Genomic DNA, 22446 nt, shown 5'->3' with positions numbered 1-22446 from the left:
ACAGAGTGAATTCTCGGTCAGCAGACTGGCTTGAGGTCAAGACAGGAAACAGTTAAGTGGAACCGGCATTTCCCGGGTCAGCACCAAAGTCTTAGGGTTAATTCCACTGCAAAAATTTGAGTATTAATGGAATCTCATAGGATGCCGGATGGTGATTGGGCAACAGACCTAATGAAATTCCCTGCTTTGGAATTGGTTTCTGTGGGAAGCAGGACCCTGTTGCTGGGGCAAGCTGGGCGTGTGGATGGCTGGAAGGGAGTGCGGGGGAGGCTGTTGGAGCCTTGGTGCAGGTAGACTCTGCCAGCCTTTGTTGGTTGGTTACCCACTTTTAAGAAAATGTGTCTATAACTGTCATATTACTTAATTTTCATAGGAAACATACTCAGTGAATAGCTTGTATAAAAAAGGAACTGAAGGGCTTCCCTGGTGGCGCAGTGGTTGAGAGTCCGCCTGCCGATGCAAGGGACACGGCTTTGTGCCCCGGTCTGGAAAGATCCCACATGCCACGGAGTGGCTGGGCCTATGAGCCATGGCCGCTGAGCCTGCGCGTCCGGAGCCTGTGCTCCACAACGGGAGAGGCCCCAACAGTGAGAGGCCCGTGTACCGCAAAAAAAAAAAAAAAAAGGAACTGAAAAACTTAATGTCTTAAAAAACAAAAAAGAGGCTTCATTCCATACAGACTTCTGAACACGGTTATTGTATTCCAGTTCTGTGGAAGAACAACTCTGGAGGCTAGCCCACTTATCAAATTTTCTTTTCTTTTCAGAAATAGCTTAGGAGCAATGCTGCTTGGGGTCCAAGTATGAATTTTCGCTGATTTTTGAGACTGTGGCCATGTGTTCTTTATCTAAGCCCGTCTTCTGCCCCATCATATCCAAACATTTTATGCACCAGCAATATTCCCAAGTATTCCAGCAGAAAATCTGGTATGTCTTGAAAAAAAATCACTTCCATGACTTATTAATGAACTAACTAGGCATAATTTTCATTGGGTTCATTTACCCAAATTTATCATAGAGTATCATTTAAGAAGAAAAAAAAATAGATGGAGTAATTGAATCGAAGTCCTTTTTGGAATAATATTAACATTCCAGGATCTCCACCCCCATGGATATTTCAGTTGCCAGTGTGTCAAATTTCCCCTTCAAGAAAATGAGGTGCAAATCCCTTCAGTACAAGGGCTGCCTCTCTTCTGTTTGCCCCTCAGACTCCCTCCTCCCTCCTCCCTCTTCCCTGCCCTGTTGTGGTTCTGGAGGTGCCTTGTGTAGACCAAATCAATGTGCTCCTTGCCCTATGGCTTCCAGTGGGTTTAGGTAATGCAGGGTGGATGGTGCAGAGTGAGATCAGGGTATTTTTTTTTTTTAATTGAAGTTTAGTTGGTTTACAGTATTGTGTTAGTTTCAGGTGTACAGCAAAGTGATTCAGTTTCATACATATATATATATTTTTTTCCAGATTCTTTTTCATTGTACGTTATTACAAGATATTGAATATAGTTCCCTATGCTATACATCAGGTCCTTGTTGTTTATTTGTTTTATATATAGTAGTGCATATCTGTTAATCCCAAACTCCTAATTTATCCCTTTCCCCTTTGGTAACCATAAGTTTGTTTTCTATGTCTGTGAGTCTGTTTCTGTTTTGTAAAGAAGTTCATTTGTATCATTTTTTAGGATTCCATATATGTGATATCATATGATACCTGTCTTTCTCTGTCTGCGCTTAGTATGATAATCTCTAGATCCATCCATATTGCTGCAAATGACATTATTTCATTTTTTTAATGGCCAATATTCCATTGTGTATATGTACCACATCTTCTTTATCCATTCATCTGTTGGTGGACATTTAGGATGCTTCAATGTCTTGGCTATTGTAAATAGTGCTGCTGTGAACATTGGGGTGCATCTATCTTTTAAATTAGAGTTCTTGTCTTTTCTGGATATATGCCCAGGAATGGGATTGCTGGATAATATGGTAACTGTATATTTAGTTTTTTAGGGGACTTTCATACGGTTCTCCATAGTGATTGTACCAATTTACATTCCCAGCAACAGTGTAGCAGTTTCCCTTTTCTCCACATCCTCTCCAGCATTTATTATTTAGAGACTTTTTGATGATGGCCATTCTGACCGGTGTGAGATGATACCTCATTGTAGTTTTGATTTGCATTTCTCTAATAACTAGTGATGCTGAACATCTTTTCATGTACCTGTTGGCCATCTGTATGTCTCCTTTGGAGAAATGTCTATTTAGGTCTTCAGCCCATTTTTATTTTTTTTTAAGTTTTTTTGTCTTCTCTTTTTAAAAAAAATTATTTATTTTTGCCTGTGTTGGGTCTTCGTTGCTGCACACGGGCTTTCTCTAGTTGCGGCGAGCAGGGGCTACTCTTTGTTGCGGGGTGCGGGCTTCTTACTGTGGTGGCTTCTCTTGTTGCAGAGCACAGGCTCTAGGCATGTGGGCTTCAGTAGTTGTGGCTCGCGGGCTCTAGAGCGTAGGCTCAGTAGTTGTGGCGCACGGGCTTAGTTGCTCCACGGCATGTGGGATCTTCCTGGACCAGGGATCGAACCCATGTCCGCTGCATTGGCAGGCAGATTCTTAACCACTGCGCCACCAGGGAAGCCCACATTCTTTTTTCTAAATATTCTTTTCCATTATGGTTTATCATAGGATATTGAATATAGTTCTTTGAGCTATACAGTAGGACCTTGTTGTTTATCCATCCTGTATATAAAAGCTTACATCTGCTCACCCCAACCTCCCACTCCATCCCTCCCCCAACCCTCTACCCCTTGGCAACCACAAGTCTCTTCTCTACATCTGGGAGTCTCATCAGTGTCTTACAGTTTTCAGAGTATAGGTCTTTTGCCTCCTTAGGTAGGTTTATTCCTAGGTATTTTATTCTTTTTGATGTGATGGTAAATGGGATTGTTTCCTTAATTTCTCTTTCTGATACTTTGTTGTTAGTATATAGGAATGCAATAATTTTCTGTATATTAATTCTGTATCCTGCAACTTTACCAAATTCATTGATGAGCTCTAATAGTTTTCTAGTGGTTTTCACAGTGACAGTGTTACTTCTTCCTTTCCAGTTTGGATTCATTTTACTTCTTTTTCTTGTCTAATTGCTGTGGCTAGGACTTCCAAAACTATGTTGAAAAAAAGTGGTGAGAATGGGCATTCTTGTCTTGTTCCTGATCTTAGAGGGAATGCTTTCAGCTTTTCACCATTGAGTACAGTAAGTCCCCTACATATGAACCTTCAAGTTGCAAACTTTCAAAGATGCAAACATGTGTTCCATCAACATCAGGCATGAATGAAGTTGCAGCTTGCCCTCTGTCTCCTATTGCTGACGATCCTTCAGCTCTACCATCTCCCACCTCCTCCGCCTCCTCCAGTCAGTAATTCTTCTTGCCTGTTGACTCGATGCCAGCCCCCGTATGCCAGCTGTTGTACTGTACTACTGTACTTTTCAAGGTACTGTACTGTAAGATTAAAAATGTTTTATTTTTTGTTTGTTTTTTATGTATTATTTGTGTGAAAAGTATTATAAGCCTATTACAGTACTATATAGCCAATTGTATTAGTTGGGTTCCTAGGCTAACTTTGTTGGACTTATGAACAAATTGGACTTACAGATGTGCGCTTGGAATGGAACTCGTTCGTATGTAGGGGACTTACTCTATGATATTAGCTGTGGATTTGTCATGTATGGCCTTTATTATGTTGAGGTATGTTTCCTCTTTGCCCACTTTCTGGAGAGTTATCATAAATGGATGTTGAATTTTATCAAAAGCTTTTCCTGCATCTGTTGAGATGATCATATGGTTTTCCTTCAATTTGTGAGTGTGGTGTACCACATTGATTGATTTGCAGATATTGAAAAATCCTTGTATCCCTGGTATAAATCTCACTTGGTCATGGTGTATGATCCTTTTAATGTATTGTTGGATTTGTATTTTGTTGAGGTATTTTTGCTAGTATTTTGTTGAGGATGTTTGTATCTACATTCATCAGTGATGTTGGCCTGCAATTTTCTTTTTTTGTGATATCTTTGTCTGGTTTTGGTATCAGGGTGATGGTGGACTCATAGAATGAGCTCAGAAGTATTCCTTTCCCTGCAGTTTTTTGGAATAGTTTCAGAAGGATAGGCGTTAACTCTAAATGTTTGGTAGAATTCACCTGTGAAGCCATCTGGTCTAGGACTTTTGTTTGCTGGGAGTTTTTTAAATTACTGATCCCTTTCTGAAGCCCACAGCACCTGTCTGGAAGCCCCCTCCCCAAGCCGCCTCCTTTCCCACTCCCTTCAGGCCACACCAGCCCAGGGTTAGTTTCCCTACATGCTGCCAAGACCTTTGTTAGTATTCTACTTATTAAACTCTTAAATTCTCCCAATTGGAGTGTGCCATCTACTTCATGCTGGGATCATAACTGATACAAATAAGCATTGATCCACAGAGATAATAAATAAGAGGATTGCTGACCTCTTGGTGGCTAGCAAAGATTAAAAAGGGGCTGAAGGGCTTCCCTGGTGGCGCAGTGGTTGAGAGTCTGCCTGCCGATGCAGGGGACACGGGTTCGTGCCCCGGTGTGGGAAGATCCCACATGCCGCAGGAGCGGCTGGGCCCGTGAGCCATGGCCGCTGAGCCTGCACGTCTGGAGCCTGTGCTTCGCAACGGGAGAGGCCCCAGCAGTGAGAGGCCCGCGTACTGCAGCAAAAAAAAAAAAAAAAAAAAAGGGGCTGAATTAGCCCAGGCAAAGCATTACTGTCTAAAATTGCAGCCCAAACCTTCCTTCAGGAAACCTGCCCTTCTGCCTCTGTGAATGTTGCCCCATCTCTGGATGATTTTAGCCCTTTCAGGTTCAAAGCCCTAGGCCTCTGCATGTCAGGCTGGGAGCACCCCGTGATTGGTTTGGCATGTGTTTTGGAGAGTAACTTGGATCCAGCAGTGGGGAGATCTCTTGCTGAAAGTCACAGGATATGGAATGTGAATCATTGATTTTTCCAGTGTGTCTCTAACATGACCCTTTTATTACTCGACTCATAGCTGGTACATGTGTTTTAGGAAAAATGAGTGTTGTTATGGAAAATCTGTGTCCCCTCAAAATCCATATGTTGATGTCCTAATGCTCCATGGTGAGTATTTGGAAATGGGCCTTTGGGAGATAATTAGGGTAAGATGGGGTCATGGGGGTGGGGCCCTCATGATGGGATTAGTGCCTTTATAAGAAGAGAAGCCAGAGAGCTTGATGCTCCCTCACCCTCTGCAGACACACACCACAGAGAGCTCATGTGAGCACACAGCAAGACAGCAGCCACCAACAAGCCAAGCCAGGAGAAAAGGGCCTTAGAATGAAACCTACCTTGCTGGCACCTTGATCTTGGACTTCCCAGGACCTCCAGAACTGTGAGAAATAAATTTGTTGTTTAAGCCACCCAGTATTTTGTTATGGCAGCCTAAGACAAACAGGTAGATGTTGTCCTGTAAACGTAATCTAGTTTGGTAGTCCTCCCTCTTTTACCAATTTCTGTTTTGGTAATTCTTCCTTACAGCCCACTTTAACATTAAAGACAATGGGGGCTTTATGGCTGAAATTCAAGCTTTAAAGGCCTGGCTGAACTTGGAAATGAGCAAATTTTCTCAATTTTGCCAAATGAAAAAATCCCTTTAGCTATGGATGCTGAGAAGGCCAGGCCTTTGGTTCTATCCTAAATGGAAGTGGGAAGGTGCTCACAGAATGATGCCAAGCACCAGCAGCTGTACAGTTTCCATTTTATTTTGTGTGTTTTTTTATAGGATATAAATAATGACAAAAATTACAAAATTTATAACTGGAAGCCCAAGCATATTTACATGTTTCCTTTTCAGCAAAGCTACTATTTACTTTGCTCCTATACAGTTTCTTTTTGGTACCATATTTTAGGGTTATTTTACTCTCAATTTACTACATACATATCGACAGTGAATAGGCAAAATATATACAAGGAACTGTTCAGTTCAAGTAATTTAATATTGTATTAAAATTCTCCAACACTGAACTAAAACCATATACATTTGTCAGTTTGAAATAAAATTTAGTTGTCTTTAAAACTCACCAACTGATGAATGTAACTGATAATCTCAGGTTTAAAATAATATTGGTTAATTAAAAAAAATTAAGACAATCCCACAATTTATCCATATCGCTTATTATAATGAACTCCAAAATGATTCACAATATGATTGGTTAGAACAATATACATTAAAATGTTATCTTTCTATAATGATATTGGTACTGTTTATATAATTTGATTCTACATAAATATACATTATGGTATCATACAAATACTCCACAGAGACATTAAAAAAATTAAAATACCTTAATGAAATGTAAGTAAATTTTACTTAATCAAAGAGTAAGCAAACATTTATTTATTTATTTTGTTTCAAGAAAAGAGTTTTATTACTTTGGAATCTCTATTTTTTTTTTTGTATTTGTGTTTTTCTAGAAAAAAAATTTTTTTTTGCAATAGAATTTTATTAACACCTTTCTCAAACAAACAAGGTTTCCATGACAGAAATCTTGACAGCAGGAGCCCTAGATTTTTTGTTTAACATGTTTTTTTTAAAACTGTGAAGTTTAAAAAAAAAAAAAAATCTTTGCAGGCTTATGGCTGTGTCAGCACTTTCGGTAAGACGCCAGCCTGCTTGCCCAAATCTCCTGCTCTAGTGAGCGTCTCTGGTATAGTACTTTGCAACGCCCAAGCCAGTTCTCTTGGTAGTAGCAGTAGAAATTTAGTTATTTGAAATGAAAGCAAAACATCCCTCACAACTAACCTAGTTTTCTTATCAATGTGTTAGTGAAACATTCTTTTAATAAAAATATTTAATACAAGACACATTTTTCTGTGCATAATAAATTCCTCTGTTTTAAATCATTAAGTTTTTGAATCAATCCATAGATGTAAAGGTTTTCTTTATCTGACATAGTTGATTACATATAAAATCCACAAATATAGAAATTGGGAAATAGGATTTCCTGGCAATCAGGGGTACTTTTTGTCCTTTTGCATGAAACGATACTCAGTGAGATAAGGATTTTACAGATGCTTTCTGGGGGTAGTTCTGTTCTCATTCTACCTTGAAAACTGCTGACAGTGAAAAATAAACCCAAGATTTTTATACTTTTAGGCAGTATTAGAGATCCCCTGTATTTTTTTTCTTAAGGTATTATCCCCAAATACAGCAAAGCAAGTGTTGGGGCAAAGTCACTAGAAATACCTTGGGTGGTAGCAGGGAGGGGAGTCGGGAGAGTGAGCCACAAATCTCAACTCATTTCTCTCAGGGGTTACGACTGGAAAGTCTTGGTTGCACTTTCTGTCACTGGTGCAGAAAGAACGTCCCCAGGAATGGCCAGTGGCCTTTCGCCCGTGACAAGGCCACACAAACAGCAGTCTTCCTCCTGCGCTGGGTGGAAAGCCTGCTCCGGGACTGCTCGGCGTGCAAGGCACCGCGAGGACGGGAGGACGGTGAGTATCAGAAAATCGTGGTCTCATACTTGGTATTTATTCCCCTCTTGGTTTCTTGTCCCGGCTCCACAATCCACGGCAGATTGGCCAGAGTCTTTTGCTCAGATGGGTCGATCTGCTTTAAAACAGAAAGGCTGATGCCCGTTATACGGTACCTGCCTGGGGTTGCACGCATGCATCCTAACACTGCCTGGAAACCATCACTGTGCTCTGGCAGGACCTCGGGATGTTGGGGGCGTGAGAGTCATCTGTTCGTTCTTCTGATACACATTTACTGCAAGGCGCTGGGCGGGGGGGATGGTGAGTGAGACACAGCCCTTGCTCTTGAAGGCACACAGGTGGGGAGCAGACGTAGGAATACTTTACTGAGAAGTGAGATTTGAGGGGGAAGAGGGTGCTCTGTGGGCACCCAGGAAGGCCACTGACCCCATGTCAGGAGCCAGGGGGGCTTCCTAGGGAAGGTGAACCAGGCTATGTCCTGCCTGCCTCTCAAGCCTCCAGTGGTTTCCATTACAGTCAGAATAAACCCAGAGTCCTCGAGGTGACCCACGGTGGCCCTGTCCGCCTGCCTTTCTACGCTCCAGCCACACCGGCCTCCCTGCTGCTCGCTGTACACCAAGCCCCAGCCCAGACCCGCTGTGCTCATCACCTCTCTGCCTGAATACTCTCCAGACATCTGCCTGCTTTATGCCCTAATGTGAATCAGGGTGCAGTTCAAACATCACCTGCTCACCAGTTTACCCCAAGCGAAACAGCACCTCAACTTTTCTGCTTTCCTCTGCTGCTCTGTTCTTCATAATCCTTTTGCCACATACATCATGTTTATTTGTTCATCCTCCACTACAATGTATGCTTCTGAAGGTGGGATTCTGTCCTGTTTACTCCTGTTTCCCTCAAACTCAGAAAAGCTCCCGGCAACCCACTAAACAGTAGGCACCCAATAAATACTTGTTGACTAGACATTATTTAAAAGTTAATTAAGGTAATGTCTAAACGGAGAGCTGGAGGAGAAGCAAGAGTTTCCTGGTAAAGGCAGGGGGTGTGGAGCAGCACGTGCAAGGTCCCCGAGGTAAGGAAAGAGGCCGGCTGAGGGCTTGCAGTCAGGTCGCCGAGGGCACCCGGGGGGGAGACAACTGAGGGTGAAGAGGTGAGTGGGCCCAGGTCAGGGTGAGCTTCGAACCAAACTGAGCTGTAAAACGTCAACACCATTTCAGCCCCTGCGTGTACAAGGTTAAACAGGCCCTTTCTGGGTGAAGCTTGAGTTCTGAGCTCTCACGGGCGGCCCGGGGCAGTTCTCCACCAGATTGCTGCCTCTTTCTTTGGTGTTTCCGTGTCTCCCCCTGGCCCTGGCCACCTGCTCTGCTCAGGAAACCGGAGCAAGGGAGCTGTCCGAAGAGTGCGGGGGTCTGTGCCCGTCGGCCACCTGCAATTTGACTGTATCTCCACAAGGCTGTGGGGAGGACTCTACATGTCTAATCATGGGCTAATCGAGGGAAAGGGAGCACAGACACCTATTGAGGGGGACAGGATCTTGGGGCAGTTAAAGGACAGCAGTATTATTCACTGTATGTTTCATATTTTTCAGTGAAGGCTTCTAAATGAATATTCTGAGCTCTTATGGCACACACCCTTTGTGCTCATCTGGAAGAAATCTATGGGGACCAGACAAAAGTCAGATGGAGGTCCCTGCCACGAAGAGATTTATCCAGCCCACACAGGCATGAATACAGTACTCTAAGAGCTAATCCCCCAAATGTTCTGAAAATTCCTGGACATTTGACTTGCTTTTCTTGTGGGATAAGATAGATAGACAATAAATAAACAGGATAAGCCAGGAGAAGCCTGGGTGGTCCAGGAGAAGCCTCTCTGTGTAGCTGGGCCCTGGATGACAAGCCAGACTCAGCTGTGCAGAAACAAGGGGGAGACAAAGCCAGGTGGAGGGAACAGGGGGCACAGAGGCCTTAGGTGGGAGTGAGCTTTGTTTGTTTCCAGGAAGAAGAAGGCCTGAGTGTCAGGAGTGTGGTGGGAAATTGGCAGTGGTACCATGATCTGATCTGTGTTTTAAGAAGGTCACCCTGGTTGCCGGGCAGAGGAGGGGAGTTTTTAGGAGATGTATGGGAGTATTTTGGAGATTACTGGTGGTGATGGCTTGGATGGGAAGAGTGACAGAGGAAATGGAGAGGAGTGGACGGGTCTGAGAGATGTTTTAGGGGCTGAACGGATGGAATCTGCTTGTGGGGTGGACACAGGTGAGAGGAAGACAAATCAAGGGTGTCTTCTAGATTTACGGCTTGAGCAACATGGTGAATGGTTATGCCATTTACTGAACTGGGAGAGACAGAGAAGCAACTTTGCGGAGAGATCAAGAATTCTGTTCTGGACACACTAAGTTTCAGATGTGTGCTAAGCCTTGAAGGAGAAATGAGGGAGCAATTGAACCTGTAAGTCTGCCGTTCTGGGAGTGCTTCAGGATTGGGAGCCAGTGGGGCCAGGAGGGGCTGAGGTGGGGGGACTGGGGGGTCAGAAGGAAAGTCAGAGGATGCTTGCAGTTACTGGTGATCAGTGATGTGGGGTGAGCGTGGGAGTGAATGGTGAGGTGGGGGAAGAGGTCTGAGAGGTGAGCTGTCGAGGAGCAGAGGGGCCACACGCTGGGAGGATCATCCCCATGGATGTTGAAGTTGCCAAGAATGGAGACAGGAGTAGAGGCCAAAGAGAAGAGCGTGAACAAGAAGCCACATGGTCACAAAGGGTGGTGCCTCTGCAAACATTAAAAACCCTACAATTCCCCACGACTCCGGGGACAGGGCTCGGTGGGGAGAAGGAGGAGTCACAGGTGGAAGAATACGTGGGCTGAGCGATGCCTCTGAGGGTGCCTGCTGCCCTGAGTCCCAGAGTTTCTAGGATGCCATACGGCAGCAGAAACCAGACGGGAGGCTTCCAGCTTCTGGGTATTGCTACCACCAGAGGAGGCTGCTTTGAAGTCATGAAAGTCTGTTAGGACAGGATGTGTGCAGAGCGTGTGGGAGGGAAGGGGGGAAATTTCTGGAGGGAGGCAGATGCCGGGGAGGAGGGGCAGTACCTTCTGAACAGTCCTCGCTCTGCAGGAAGCCTGCGCCTAGGCCTCCTTGTCAGGCCCGCGTACAGCCTGCACCTCCAGCCTCCTCTAGCTGGGTACCAGGGATGCCCCTCCCCATGAGCCTCTGCCACCCTCTCTGCTGCCCAGCGGCTTGTGAGGAGGCTTGCCCCCTAGAGGGATGGCAGCCAGGGCCTCAGGGATCCTTTTTCCCAAGATCACCTGGACCTTGAGGAAAGACTCCCCTGGGAGGCCAGCAGCGCCCAGTCCCCTCACAGGCTGCTGCAAGGGACAAAAGAAGTGGAATTTTCTTGGGAGCCTCCAAGTTCAGGCAGATGGTTCCCAAGACTTTGCAGGAACTGGGCTGAGAGGAGGACAGACACATGCCAGGATGAGGCCAAGGGAAGGACAAGAAGGGCAGGCCCTGGATTCTCGCCAGCCCCAACGGCACCAAGGATCCCTCCCCTCCAGTTCAAGGTTTTCAGAACATCTGTCTTTTCTACTTACCACCGACTTGCGAATGCTGACTCGGGGCTTGGGGATGGGCTTGGAGGGCTTGTTTTCAAAGCTTTCTGGAAGCGTGGAGGAATGCCCCCCTTTCCTGGCTTGCAGCGCGAGCTGGTAAGCAACTTCAAACGCCTGTCCCAGCGTTAGGATGATCTCGTAGGCTAAATTCTGCAAGAGAAATCATTTATGACAGCATCTTCCAGATCAGAACAGAGTGGCTGAGGAACACCGAGTGGGTGAACCGGCAAGGACCCTGAACTGCTCCACCTGATGTGGCAGAGAGCCAGGGGAAATGTGACAAACAGGACACCGGGTCCAATTTAGGGTCTGTACGAGGCATCAGTTACTGACGCGATGCACTTGCTTACAGCCACCTAAGGAGCCTGCGCCGGGACCCCGGAGCCCGCTCCATCCGGGGTGGCTGCTTTGCTCCCAGGTCTCGGAAGGGAAGGGGTCCCTCAGCCTGGGAGGAGGATCCCCCACACTCCACAGGAGGTGTTCCTGAGAAGTTGGGGTCTTTTTACTTCCAACATCTGTGATTCAGTGAACATCTCTGAGACACAATCAAAATCTAATTTAGGCAGAGGGGAGAGGCATTAGTCATGCTGGTGTGGCGTCTCACACTCACGGCGAGCATGCAAACAGAGCCAATTATCCATCTATTTCTTGAGGCGTTTGTTCTCCCTGTGGGTCTACTCCATATTTTATCATCAAATCAGCAAGAGACAGGAGCTCCTGTCAGGCTCGAATGCCATGCCAAGCAGTGTCTGGGAGAGAAGTTCTTTCCTTCGGACCTTCAATCACTCCCCTCAGGACGTCTAGCTTCTCGTCTCCAGATTTGTACTTCATTTCTGCCTTCTCTTCTGAGCACAGTCCCACCCTGTCTGCTCTCACTGAGAAAACAGGACATGGTCTGACCCCACTTCTGAAGCAGGGTCTCGACAAGACCCTGAGGTCACAGCACATCAAAGAGCTGGATGCCTGTGGGTCACAGAGAGCTTTCTTACAACCACTGCACCAGCTGAGAGCCGGCGTGGTCTGTCCCAAGTTTCCATGCTCATGAACGCCTCTAGAAAGTCTGTGTGGTTTTTTCCTCAAAACCACAGAAATTGCTTTTGCTGATGTTGCACCCCTGCTCCCTCCGCCCCAGTCAAGCACACAGAACATCTTGATTCCCATGATTCTGGGGAGATCTGCTGAGGACCGTTCTCACTTGACGAAGATGGAGGGAGACGCGGCATGGCTGTCAGGGCTCGTGTGGAAGAGGCCCACGGGTCTCCAGACGGACCAGATTTCAGATCCACGCCGGACTGCTGGGATTTCGGCCCAAGCCTGAGGGGAAACACCTCTGAGTGGGAGAACTGGTCTGACAGAGGATGTGTCTTCTCCTCTGAGCTACTTGTTAAGAAGCCGTGGCCCCTCAAGACAGACGTGTGCTTACTGGAGACCCAGCCTTGCACGGCCAGCTGAGCACTTCCCGCAAGGAGCTCGGGCCCCGAGTTTGCCTCCAAGCACGCGTCAGACTAGGAAATCAGTAATGCACCGACAAGTGACGGTGGAGGGCTGGCGGACATCTCCGGCCGTGGCTGCACCAGGAGGGCTGAACCCTCAGTGCCTACGCCTGGTACTTGCGTCACCACCAGTGTTGCCCGTTGCCTGGTGTGCAATGCGTCCCCTGGAAAGGGGGCCTGGGGCTTTGGGCTTTGGCTGTCCCCATGAAGTCCGGACTCTTGTCTTGTCCACAGGTGCTGTGGAGATAGTGGCTGTCTGTCTGTCAGGGACACGTAGCAGATATTCATGCTCTGGGTGGGCAACTGGACTAAGGGAAAGATGGCAGATGCAGCAGTTCTGTAACATGTTGCTTTTTGATGCCGGAACAAAGGTGCTTAATAAGTGTGAATTCCTTTATCGTTAACCTAGAAACAAGTTCCTGAAAGTGAGATTTACTTAAAGTTCCAGTGTCTTCAAATGAAAGCTAAAGATGCTCATTTGAGCAGGTGAGATTTTCACAGGATTTTGATGGGAAGGCTGAAGGTTTTTGGAAGCTTCTGGGTTAGAAGCTCTGCCCTCCTTTCATTGTAAAGAAGTTGCTAGTGTTAGGAAATTGCTGAGATAAGACACAGAGACCAGACCAGACCAGACGGTGAGGTTTCCTGCCAAGCAGCTTTTCCTTAGTTTGGCTTGCATTCCTTCTCCATGACGTCTTGCTTTTCGTTACATGTCGAATGCTACATTTTAAGAGTTCTTTTGTGATCTGTAAAGAGTTGGAGATGGTTACCTTTCCTGCACTTTCTGCCACCTCGGTGTTGGAGGCTTCAATTCTGGATGCCAGTGACAGCCCACAAGGAGCAGCTGCTTGCTGATGGGGCTCTGCACGTGGAGTCCTGTGCAACCAAAGTACCGGGGCCCTTGGGGGCACAGATCCTCATCAGATGGGACCTGAGGACACACGCTCGAATGGGAACGCGGGTTCATTTCTCCAGCCTCTCCTTAGTAATATCCGCACTACTTGAAATGGGAAGAGAGTTACTGTGAGAGCAGAAGACACTATAGGAAAGGGCCAAAAATGTTACCGTAATCTGATCAGAGAGGCTTAGGTGACAAGCCCTTGCTTCCTCCTTTGAGCCAGGCTTGCTGAGCCCAGAGATGCTGCCTGGCACTGAAGAGCCAGGGATGCTGCTCAGAAAGCCTGAAAGCCAACTTAGTTTCTGCTTACAACATATCATCGTCTTCACAACTGTGGGAGGCCAGGGCCAGAGACTGCCTAGCACACAGTAGGCACACAATCACAATAGAGGCTTGTTTGCTGAGTGAATGAATATCTAAAGGGCAAGCTGGAGTAATAACACTACTAGTTATCACTATAGGTAGTATGGCTACCATTAAGTGAGGACTTCGCAGATATTAGGCATTGTACCAAGCACTAGATTTATCTCCTTTAAGTCTTACCACAATCATCCCTAGTAGGATATCATTATCCTTATTTTATAGATGAGGAAATTGAGGCTCAGAGAGGTTAAGTAATTTATCTGACATCACAGAGCTAGAAAGTTACAGAGCAGTGGTATGAAACAATATTTGTGACTCAAAAGTCTGTGTCCTTAACTCTAATTCAAAAAGATACATGCACCCCAATGTTCAAAGCAGCATGAAAGCAACCTAAATGTCCATCGACAGATGAATGGATAAAGAAGATGTGGTGTGTGTGTGTGTGTGTGTCTAATGGAATATCAGTCATAAAAAAGAATGAAATAATTCCATTTGGAGAAACATGTATGGACCTAGAGATAATCATATTAAGTGAAATAATTCAGAGAAAGACAAATATCATATGATATCACTTACATGTGGAAACTTAAAAAAATGATACAAATGAACTTGTTTATAAAACAGAAATAGACTCACAGATATAGAAAACTTAAGGTTACCAAAATGGGGCTTCCCTGGTGGCAGAGTGGTTGAGAATCCTCTTGCCAGTGCAGGGGACATGGGTTTAAGCCGTGGTCTGGGAAGATACCACATGCTTCAGAGCAACTAAGCCCGTGCGTCACAACTACTGAAGCCCACGCACCTAGAGCCCGTGTTCCGCAACAAGAGAAGCCACCGCAATGAGAAGCCCGTGCACCACAACAAAGAGTCGCCCCCGCTCTCCACAACTAGAGAAAGCCCGTGCACAGCAGCAAAGACCCAGCACAGCCAAAAATAAACAAATTAATTAATTTTAAAAAATTACCAAAGGGGAAGGGGGGAGGGATAAATTAGGAGTTTGAGATGAACAGATACACACTACTATAGATAAGACAGAAAAACAAGGTCCTACTGTATAGCACAGGGAACTATATTCAACATCTTGTAATAACCTATAATGGAAAAGAATCTGAAAAAGAACACTATATACGTGTGTGTGTGTATATATATATATAATATATATATATGCTGGTGCCTAGGTTGTTAACTTACTGAGTAGAAGTAAATTTCTTAACTTTGTATCAACTCTGCCAATCCACTGTATCTTACATTAAACATTATACTCGAACCAAATATACATATACACACACACACACACACACATATATGAAACTGAATCACTGCTGAAGTCCTGAAGCACTGTACATCAACTGTACTTCAAAAGTCTCTGTTCTTACCCTCCCGTGTGGGTAGCTTGTCTCCAAGGGGGCAGCCATCACCATTCCCCCTGCCTCGTGCCATGGTGTGAGCGGGGGCTGTTGAGAGGGCTAATCTGCTCCTCCACCTCCTTGAATCTGGACTGGTTATACTGACTTTCTTAACTAATAGAATGTGCAGAAGTGACATGCTGGGACTTCTGAGGTTACGTTGTGAGAGGTCTCTCAGCTTTCATGGAACATTCCCTCTGAGGGAAACCAGCCATGTATAAAAAGTCTGACCTCCCTGAGATCACCATGTTGTTAGTATGTCCAAGCTGGCCAGGGGAAGAGGCTGCCTGGAGAGAAACAGCAGTTGCAGCCCCCCCAGCCCAGGCTCCAGATATGAAGCAAAGGAGTGATACTGGACATTCAAGCTCCAGGAGATGCCACACAGAGGACCAAGGCCCCAGACAGATGGCTCCAGTCAAGCCATCCCAGCAACTGCAGTCATCTGAGTTACCTAGTGGAGACCCCAGATGTTGTGGAGCAGAAGAGCAGAACTGCTGTGCTCTGCCCAGATTCCTGACTCTCAGAATCATAAACGTGATAAAGTGCATGTTGTTTTACAGCACTAAGTTTTGGGGTGATTTGCTAAGTAAGCAGTAATAGATAACTAGGATACCATGCAGTGCTAAGGAAGGCTGGCTGGACCCTCATTCAGGTGGTGGAAGAGGAACCATCAACCTGTGAACTGGTCACAATTAGCAAACTGAATCCAACAAAACATAAAGATCATACACCATGACCAAGGTGGATTCATCCCAGGATCACGAGGATAGTTCAAGATACACAAATCAATCAATGTGATATACCACATCAACAAAAGAAAAGGTAAAAACCACATGGTCATCTCAATAGATCCAGAAAAAGCATTTGATAAAATTCAACATCCATCTATGATAAAAACTTACAAAAGTGGGTATAGAGGGAACATATCTCAACATAATAAAAGCTATTTATGACAAACCCATGGCCAATATAATACTCAGTGGTGAAAATCTGAAAGCCTTCCTGCTAAAATCTGGAACAAGGATGCCCACTCTCACCACTTCTATTCAACATAGTATTGGAAGTCCTAGCCACAGCAATCAGACAAGAAAAAGAAATAAAACGTATCCAAATTGGTAGGGAAGAGGTAAAACTGTCCTTATATGCAGATGACATGATACTATATATAGAAAACCCTAAAAATTCCACACAAAAACTACTAGAACAGTAGTAGTACAAATTCAGCAAGGCAGCAGGATACAGGATTAACATACAGAAATTGGTTGCATTTCTTTACCCTAACAGTGAGATGTCAGAAAGGGAATGTAAACAGTCCCTTAAAGTTGCATCAAAAAAGACTTAGGGGGCTTCCCTGGTGGCGCAGTGGTTGAGAGTCTGCCTGCCGATGCAGGGCACACAGGTTCGTGCCCTGGTCCGGGAAGATCCCACGTGCCGTGAAGCGGCTGGGCCCGTGAACCATGGCAGCTGAGCCTGCGCGTCTGGAGCCTGTGCTCCGCAATGGGAAAGGCCACAACAGTGAGAGGCCCACGAACCGCAAAAGAAAAAAAAAAGACTTAGGAATAAACCTCACCAAGGAGGTGAAAGACTTATATGCTGAGAACTACAAAACATTAATAAACGAAACTGAAGATGATTCAAAGAAGTGGAAAGACATCCCATGCTCTTGGATTGGAAGAATTAATCTTGTTAAAATGGCCATACTGCCCAAAGCAATCTACAGATTTAATGTGATCCTTATCAAATTACCCATGACATTTTTCACAGAAATAGAACAAATAATCCTAAAATTTATATGGAACCATAAAAGACCCAGAATTGCCAAAACAGGAGGCATAACTCTCCCAACTCTTCAGGCAGTACTACAAAGCTACAGTAATCAAAACGGTGTGGTACTGGCATAAAAACAGACATATGGATCAATGAACAGAATAGAGAGCCCAGAAATAAACCCATACACCTACAGTCAATCTTCAAGGAGGCAAGAATATACAATGGGGAAAAGACAGTATCTTCAGCAAGTAGTGTTGGGGAAGTTGGACAACAGCATGCAAATCAATGAAATTAGAACATACCCTCACATTATACACAAAGACTTAAATATAAGACATGACACCGTAAAGCTCCTAGAAGAGAACACAGGCAAAACATTCTCTGACATAAATTGTACCAGTTTCCTTAGGTCAGTCTCCCAAGGCAACAGAAATAAAAGCAAAGATAAACATATGGGACCCAATCAAACTTATAAGGTTTTGCACAGCAAAGGAAACCATAAACAAAACAGAAAGATAACCTACAGACTGGGAGAAAATATTTGCAAATGATGTGACCAATAAGGGCTTAATTTCCAAAATATACAAACTTCTCATACAACTCAATAACAAAAAAACAAACAACTCAATTGAAAAGTGGGCGGAACACCTAAATAGACATTTCTCCAAAGACAACATACAGGTGGCCAATAGGCACGTGAAAAGATGCTCAAAATCATTAATTGTTAAAGAAATGCAAATCAAAACTACAATGAGGTACCACCTGACAGAGGTCAGAATAGTCATCATTAAAAAGTCTACAAATAACAATGCTGGAGAGGGTGTGGAGAAAAGGGAACCCTCCTACACTGTTGGTGGGAATGTAAATTGGTACAGCCACTATGGAGAACAGTATGGAGGTCCCTTAAGAAACTAAAAACAGAGCTACCATATGATCCAGCAGTCCCACTCCTGGGCAAATATACGGACAAAACTATAATTCAAAAAGATACATGCACCCCAATGTTCACAGCAGCACTATTCACAATAGCCAAGACATGGAAACACCCTAAATGTCCATTGACAGATGAATGGATAAAGAAGATGTGGTACATATATACAATGGAATACTACTCAGCCATAAAAAGGAATGAAATAATGCCATTTGTAGAAACATGGATGAACCTAGAGATCATACTAAGTGAAGTCAGAAAGAGAAAGACAGATACCATATGGTATCACTTAAATGTGGAATCTAAAATATGACACAAATGAACCTATCTATGAAACAGAATCGCAGACATAGAGAACAGACTGGTGGTTGCCAAGGGGGAAGGGGTTGGGGGAGGGAATGGGGAGGTCACAGTTAGCAGATATAAACTTTAATATACAGAATGAATAAACAACAAGGTCCTACTGTATATATAGCACAGAGAACTATATTTAATATTTTATGATAGGGACTTCCCTGGTGGTCCAGTGGGTAAGACTCCACGCTCTCAATGCAGGGGGCCCGGGTTCGATCCCTGGTCAGGGAATGAGATCCCGCATGCATGCCACAATTAAGGAGCCTGCCTACCGCAACTAAGACCTGGCGCAACCAAATAAATAATATTAAAGAAAAAAGAAGCCCACATGCTGCAACAAAGGTCCTGCGTGCTGCAACTAAGACCCAGCGCAGCCAAAATAAATAAATAATATTAAAAAAATATCCTATGATAAATCATGAGGGAAAAAATATAAAAAAAGAATGTGTGTATATATATATATATATATATATATATATATGTATTACTGAATCACTTTGTTGTATAGTAGTAGTTAACACATTGTAAATCAATTATACTTCAATTAAAAAAACCCTAAAAATAGAGTTGCCACATGATATGATCCAGCAACCCCACTCCTGGGCATATATCCAGACAAAACTATAATTTGAAAAGATATATGCACCCCTATGTTCATAGCAGCACTATTCACAATAGCCAAGACATGGAAACAACCTAAATGCCCATTGACAGATGAATGGATAAAGAAGATGTGGTATATATACATCAACACAATGGAATATTACTCAGCCATAAAAAAGAATGTAATAATGCCATTTGCAGCAATATGTATGGACCTAGATATTATCATACTAAGTGAAGTAAGAAAGAGCAAAATACCATATATCATTTATATGTGGAATCTGTGAAACAGAAATAGACTCACAGACATAGAGAACAGACTTGTGGTTGCCAAGGGGGAGGGAGTGGGGGAGGGAAGGATTGGGAGTTTGGGTTTAGCAGGTGCAAACTATTACATAGAGAATAGATAAACAAGGTCCTACTGTATAGCACAGGGAACTATATTCAATATCCTGTGATAAACCATAATGAAAAAAATATGAAAAAAAATATATATGTATAACTGAATCACTTTGCTGTACAGCAGAAATTAATACAACATTGTAAATCGACTCTACTTCAATAAAATGATAAACAACAACAGCAACAGTACATAGTCACAGGAGGTCGGAGCCTCCATTCCCAGCCCCGACCTCGGGGAAGGTGGCTGATGCCTGTGACCCATTTTGGTCACAGCATCATGGTAAGCACTAAGGAGTCCCTTCACATGCTAGCCCAAACCACAGAGCTGGAATGTCCTTTCAAGTTGGCATGACCACACTCTCATCTCTGGTTGCTACCTTGCTCGGGCATAAATCCAAACTACTTTAGCTTTATGTTCGCTACCTCTCGTCCCTCAAATGCTGTAACCTGGTTGTCTCTGACCCTGGCTCCTTCTGCCCCTCCTAGCTTGTTGGAAAATACCTGCCTTGGCCTTTCCAGCATGAGTCTCTTTTTTGGGACCACACTTATTATGGCAATTGACATTATTTTCTACCTTACACAGACCACCAATGAAAGAAGGAAGCCTGTGTGCATGTGTCCTCAGGGCTGGTGTGGGGGGCAGTTACTGGGAAGCGTATGCTCTGAGCCTCAGTTATTTTATTTATTTTTGCGGTACGCGGGCCTCTCACTGTTGTGGCCTCTCCCGCTGCAGAGCACAGGCTCCAGAGGCACAGGCTCAGCGGCCACGGCTCACAGGCCCAGCTGCTCCGCGGCATGTGGGATCTTCCCGGACTGGGGCACAAACCCGTGTCCCCTGCATCGGCAGGTGGACTCTCAACCACTGTGCCACCAGGGAAGCCCCTCAGTTATTTTTTGTTTGTTTTAAAATGGGGATAGTAACACATGCAGGTGGATTATTGTGAGAATCATTCATAATAACATTTACCCTAATGTCAATACCAGCCAACATTTATTATTTACTGTTTGCCATGTTGCACATGGGCTATCTCATTTAATCCTAACAGAAACCCGGTGGGACTTACCATATTAAACAGCTGTGGGGCCATTATCATCCTTGTTTTGCATGTGAGAGAATTAAGCTCAGGAAGGTTAAATAACTTGTTCATGAGGCCAGAACCTGGCTGAGCTGGGATGTGTGTGAATACAGGTGTTCTGAGAGGCTGTGCTCTTGATCACTGTACCTTAGAATTATACTTAAGATAAAAAGACTCAACATCACTAATTATTAGAGAAATGCAAATCAAAACTATAATGAGGTATCACCTCATGCCGGTCAGAATGGCCATTATCAAAAAAAATCTAGAAACAAATGCTGGAAAGGGTGTTGTGAAAAGGGAACCCTCCTGCACTGTTGGTGGGAATGTAAATTGATACAACCACTATGGAAAACAGTATGGAGGTTCCTTAAAAAACTACAAATAGAACTACCATACGACCCAGCAATCCCACTACTGGGCATATACCCTGAGAAAACAGTAATTCAAAGAGAGTCGTGTACCACGATGTTCATCACACAGCACTATTTACAATAGCCAGGCCATGGAAGCAACCTAAGTGTCCATCGACAGATGAATGGATAAAGAAGATGTGGCACATGTATACAATGGAATATTACTCAGCCATAAAGATAAATGAAATTGAGTTATTTGTAGTGAGGTGGATGGACCTTGAGTCTGTCACACAGAGTGAAGTCAGTCAGAAAGAGAAAAGCAAGTATCGTATGCTAATGCATATATATGCAACCTAAAAAAAAAAAACAAGAAAAGGTACTGATGAACCTAGTTGCAGGGCAGGAATAAAGATGTAGACATAGAGAATGGACTTGAGGACATAGGGTGGGAGGGGGAAGCTGTGGTGAAGTGAGAGTAGCATTGACATATATACACTACCGAATGTAAAATAGTTATCTAGTAGGAAGCAGTAGCATAGTACAGGGAGATCAGCTCGGTGCTCTGTGATGACCTAGAGGGGTGGGATAGGGAGGATGGGAGGGAGGTTCAAGAGGGAGGGGATATGGGGCCATATGGCTGATTCACTTTGGTATACAACAGAAGCTAGCCCAGTATTGTGAAGCAATTATACTCCAATAAAGATCTATTAAAAAAATGATAAAAAAAAAGACTTCGGCAGATCTAAATAGACATTTCTCTAAAGAATACATACAGATGGGCAGTAGGCACGTGAAAAGATGCTCAACATCACTAATTATTAGAGAAATGCAAATCAAAACTACTGTGAGGTTACCACCTCAAACTGGTCAGAACTGCTATCATTAAAAGTCTACAAAGAATAAATGCTGCAGAGGGTGTGGGGAAAAGGGAACCCTCCTACACCGTTGATGAGAATGTAAATTGCTGCAGCCACTATGGAAAACAGTATGGAGGTTCCTTAAAAAACTAAAAACAGAGCTACTATGTGATCCAGCAATCTCACTGCTGGGCATATATCTGGAGAAAACTCTAATTTGAAAAGATACATGCACCCCAATGTTCATAGCAGCATTATTTACAATGGCCAAGACATGGAAGCAACCTAAATGTCCATCGACAGATGAAAGGATAAAGAAAATGTGGTGTTTATATATACAGTGGAATACTACTCAGCCATAAAAAGAATGAAATAATTCCATTTGCAGCAACATGGATGGACCCAGAGCTTATCATACTATGTGAAGTCAGAGAACGACAAATACCATATGATATCACTTATATGTGGAATATAAAATATGATACAAATGAACTTATTTACAAAACAGAAACAGACTCACAAAGAAAACAAACTTATGGTCACCAAAAGGGGAAGGAGGGGGAGGGATAAATTAGGAATTTGGGATTAACAGATACACACTACTATATATAAAACAGATAAACAACAAGGACCTACTGTATAGCACAGGGAACTATACTGAATATCTTGTAATAAACTGTAATGAAAAAAAATGTATAACTGAATCGCTTTGCTGTACACCAGAAACACAACATTGTAAATCAACTATACTTCAATAAAAAAAATAAATAGAAGACTTCTGCAAACTGCTAAAAAAAAAACCTTAAAAACATTAAATATGGAAGCTCCTGGGT

General features: G+C 43.9%; 1 protein-coding gene across 14 annotated transcripts in view; it reads right to left on the bottom strand.

The window, feature by feature from the left end:
* Positions 1-7202: 7202 nt before the first annotated feature.
* The window catches only part of ANKS1B (ankyrin repeat and sterile alpha motif domain containing 1B), a 1192652-nt gene continuing 1177408 nt past the window's right edge, over positions 7203-22446 (bottom strand). For 6 of the 14 annotated variants that reach the window (XM_065888050.1, XM_065888051.1, XM_065888056.1 and 3 more), the window contains 2 exons: positions 11090-11257; positions 7517-7627 (listed from right to left, as the gene is read on the bottom strand). In XM_065888050.1, the coding sequence (XP_065744122.1) occupies positions 7517-7627; positions 11090-11257 (279 nt within the window). Of the gene's footprint in view, positions 7644-11089; positions 11258-22446 lie in introns of all 14 variants that reach the window. The other 8 variants (XM_065888049.1, XM_065888053.1, XM_065888058.1 and 5 more) reach the window with 3 other exon arrangements.

Source organism: Phocoena phocoena, chromosome 11 (genome assembly GCF_963924675.1).
Source record: "Phocoena phocoena chromosome 11, mPhoPho1.1, whole genome shotgun sequence".
NCBI lineage: Eukaryota > Metazoa > Chordata > Mammalia > Artiodactyla > Phocoenidae > Phocoena > Phocoena phocoena.
This window is presented reverse-complemented; position numbering and strand designations above follow the sequence as displayed.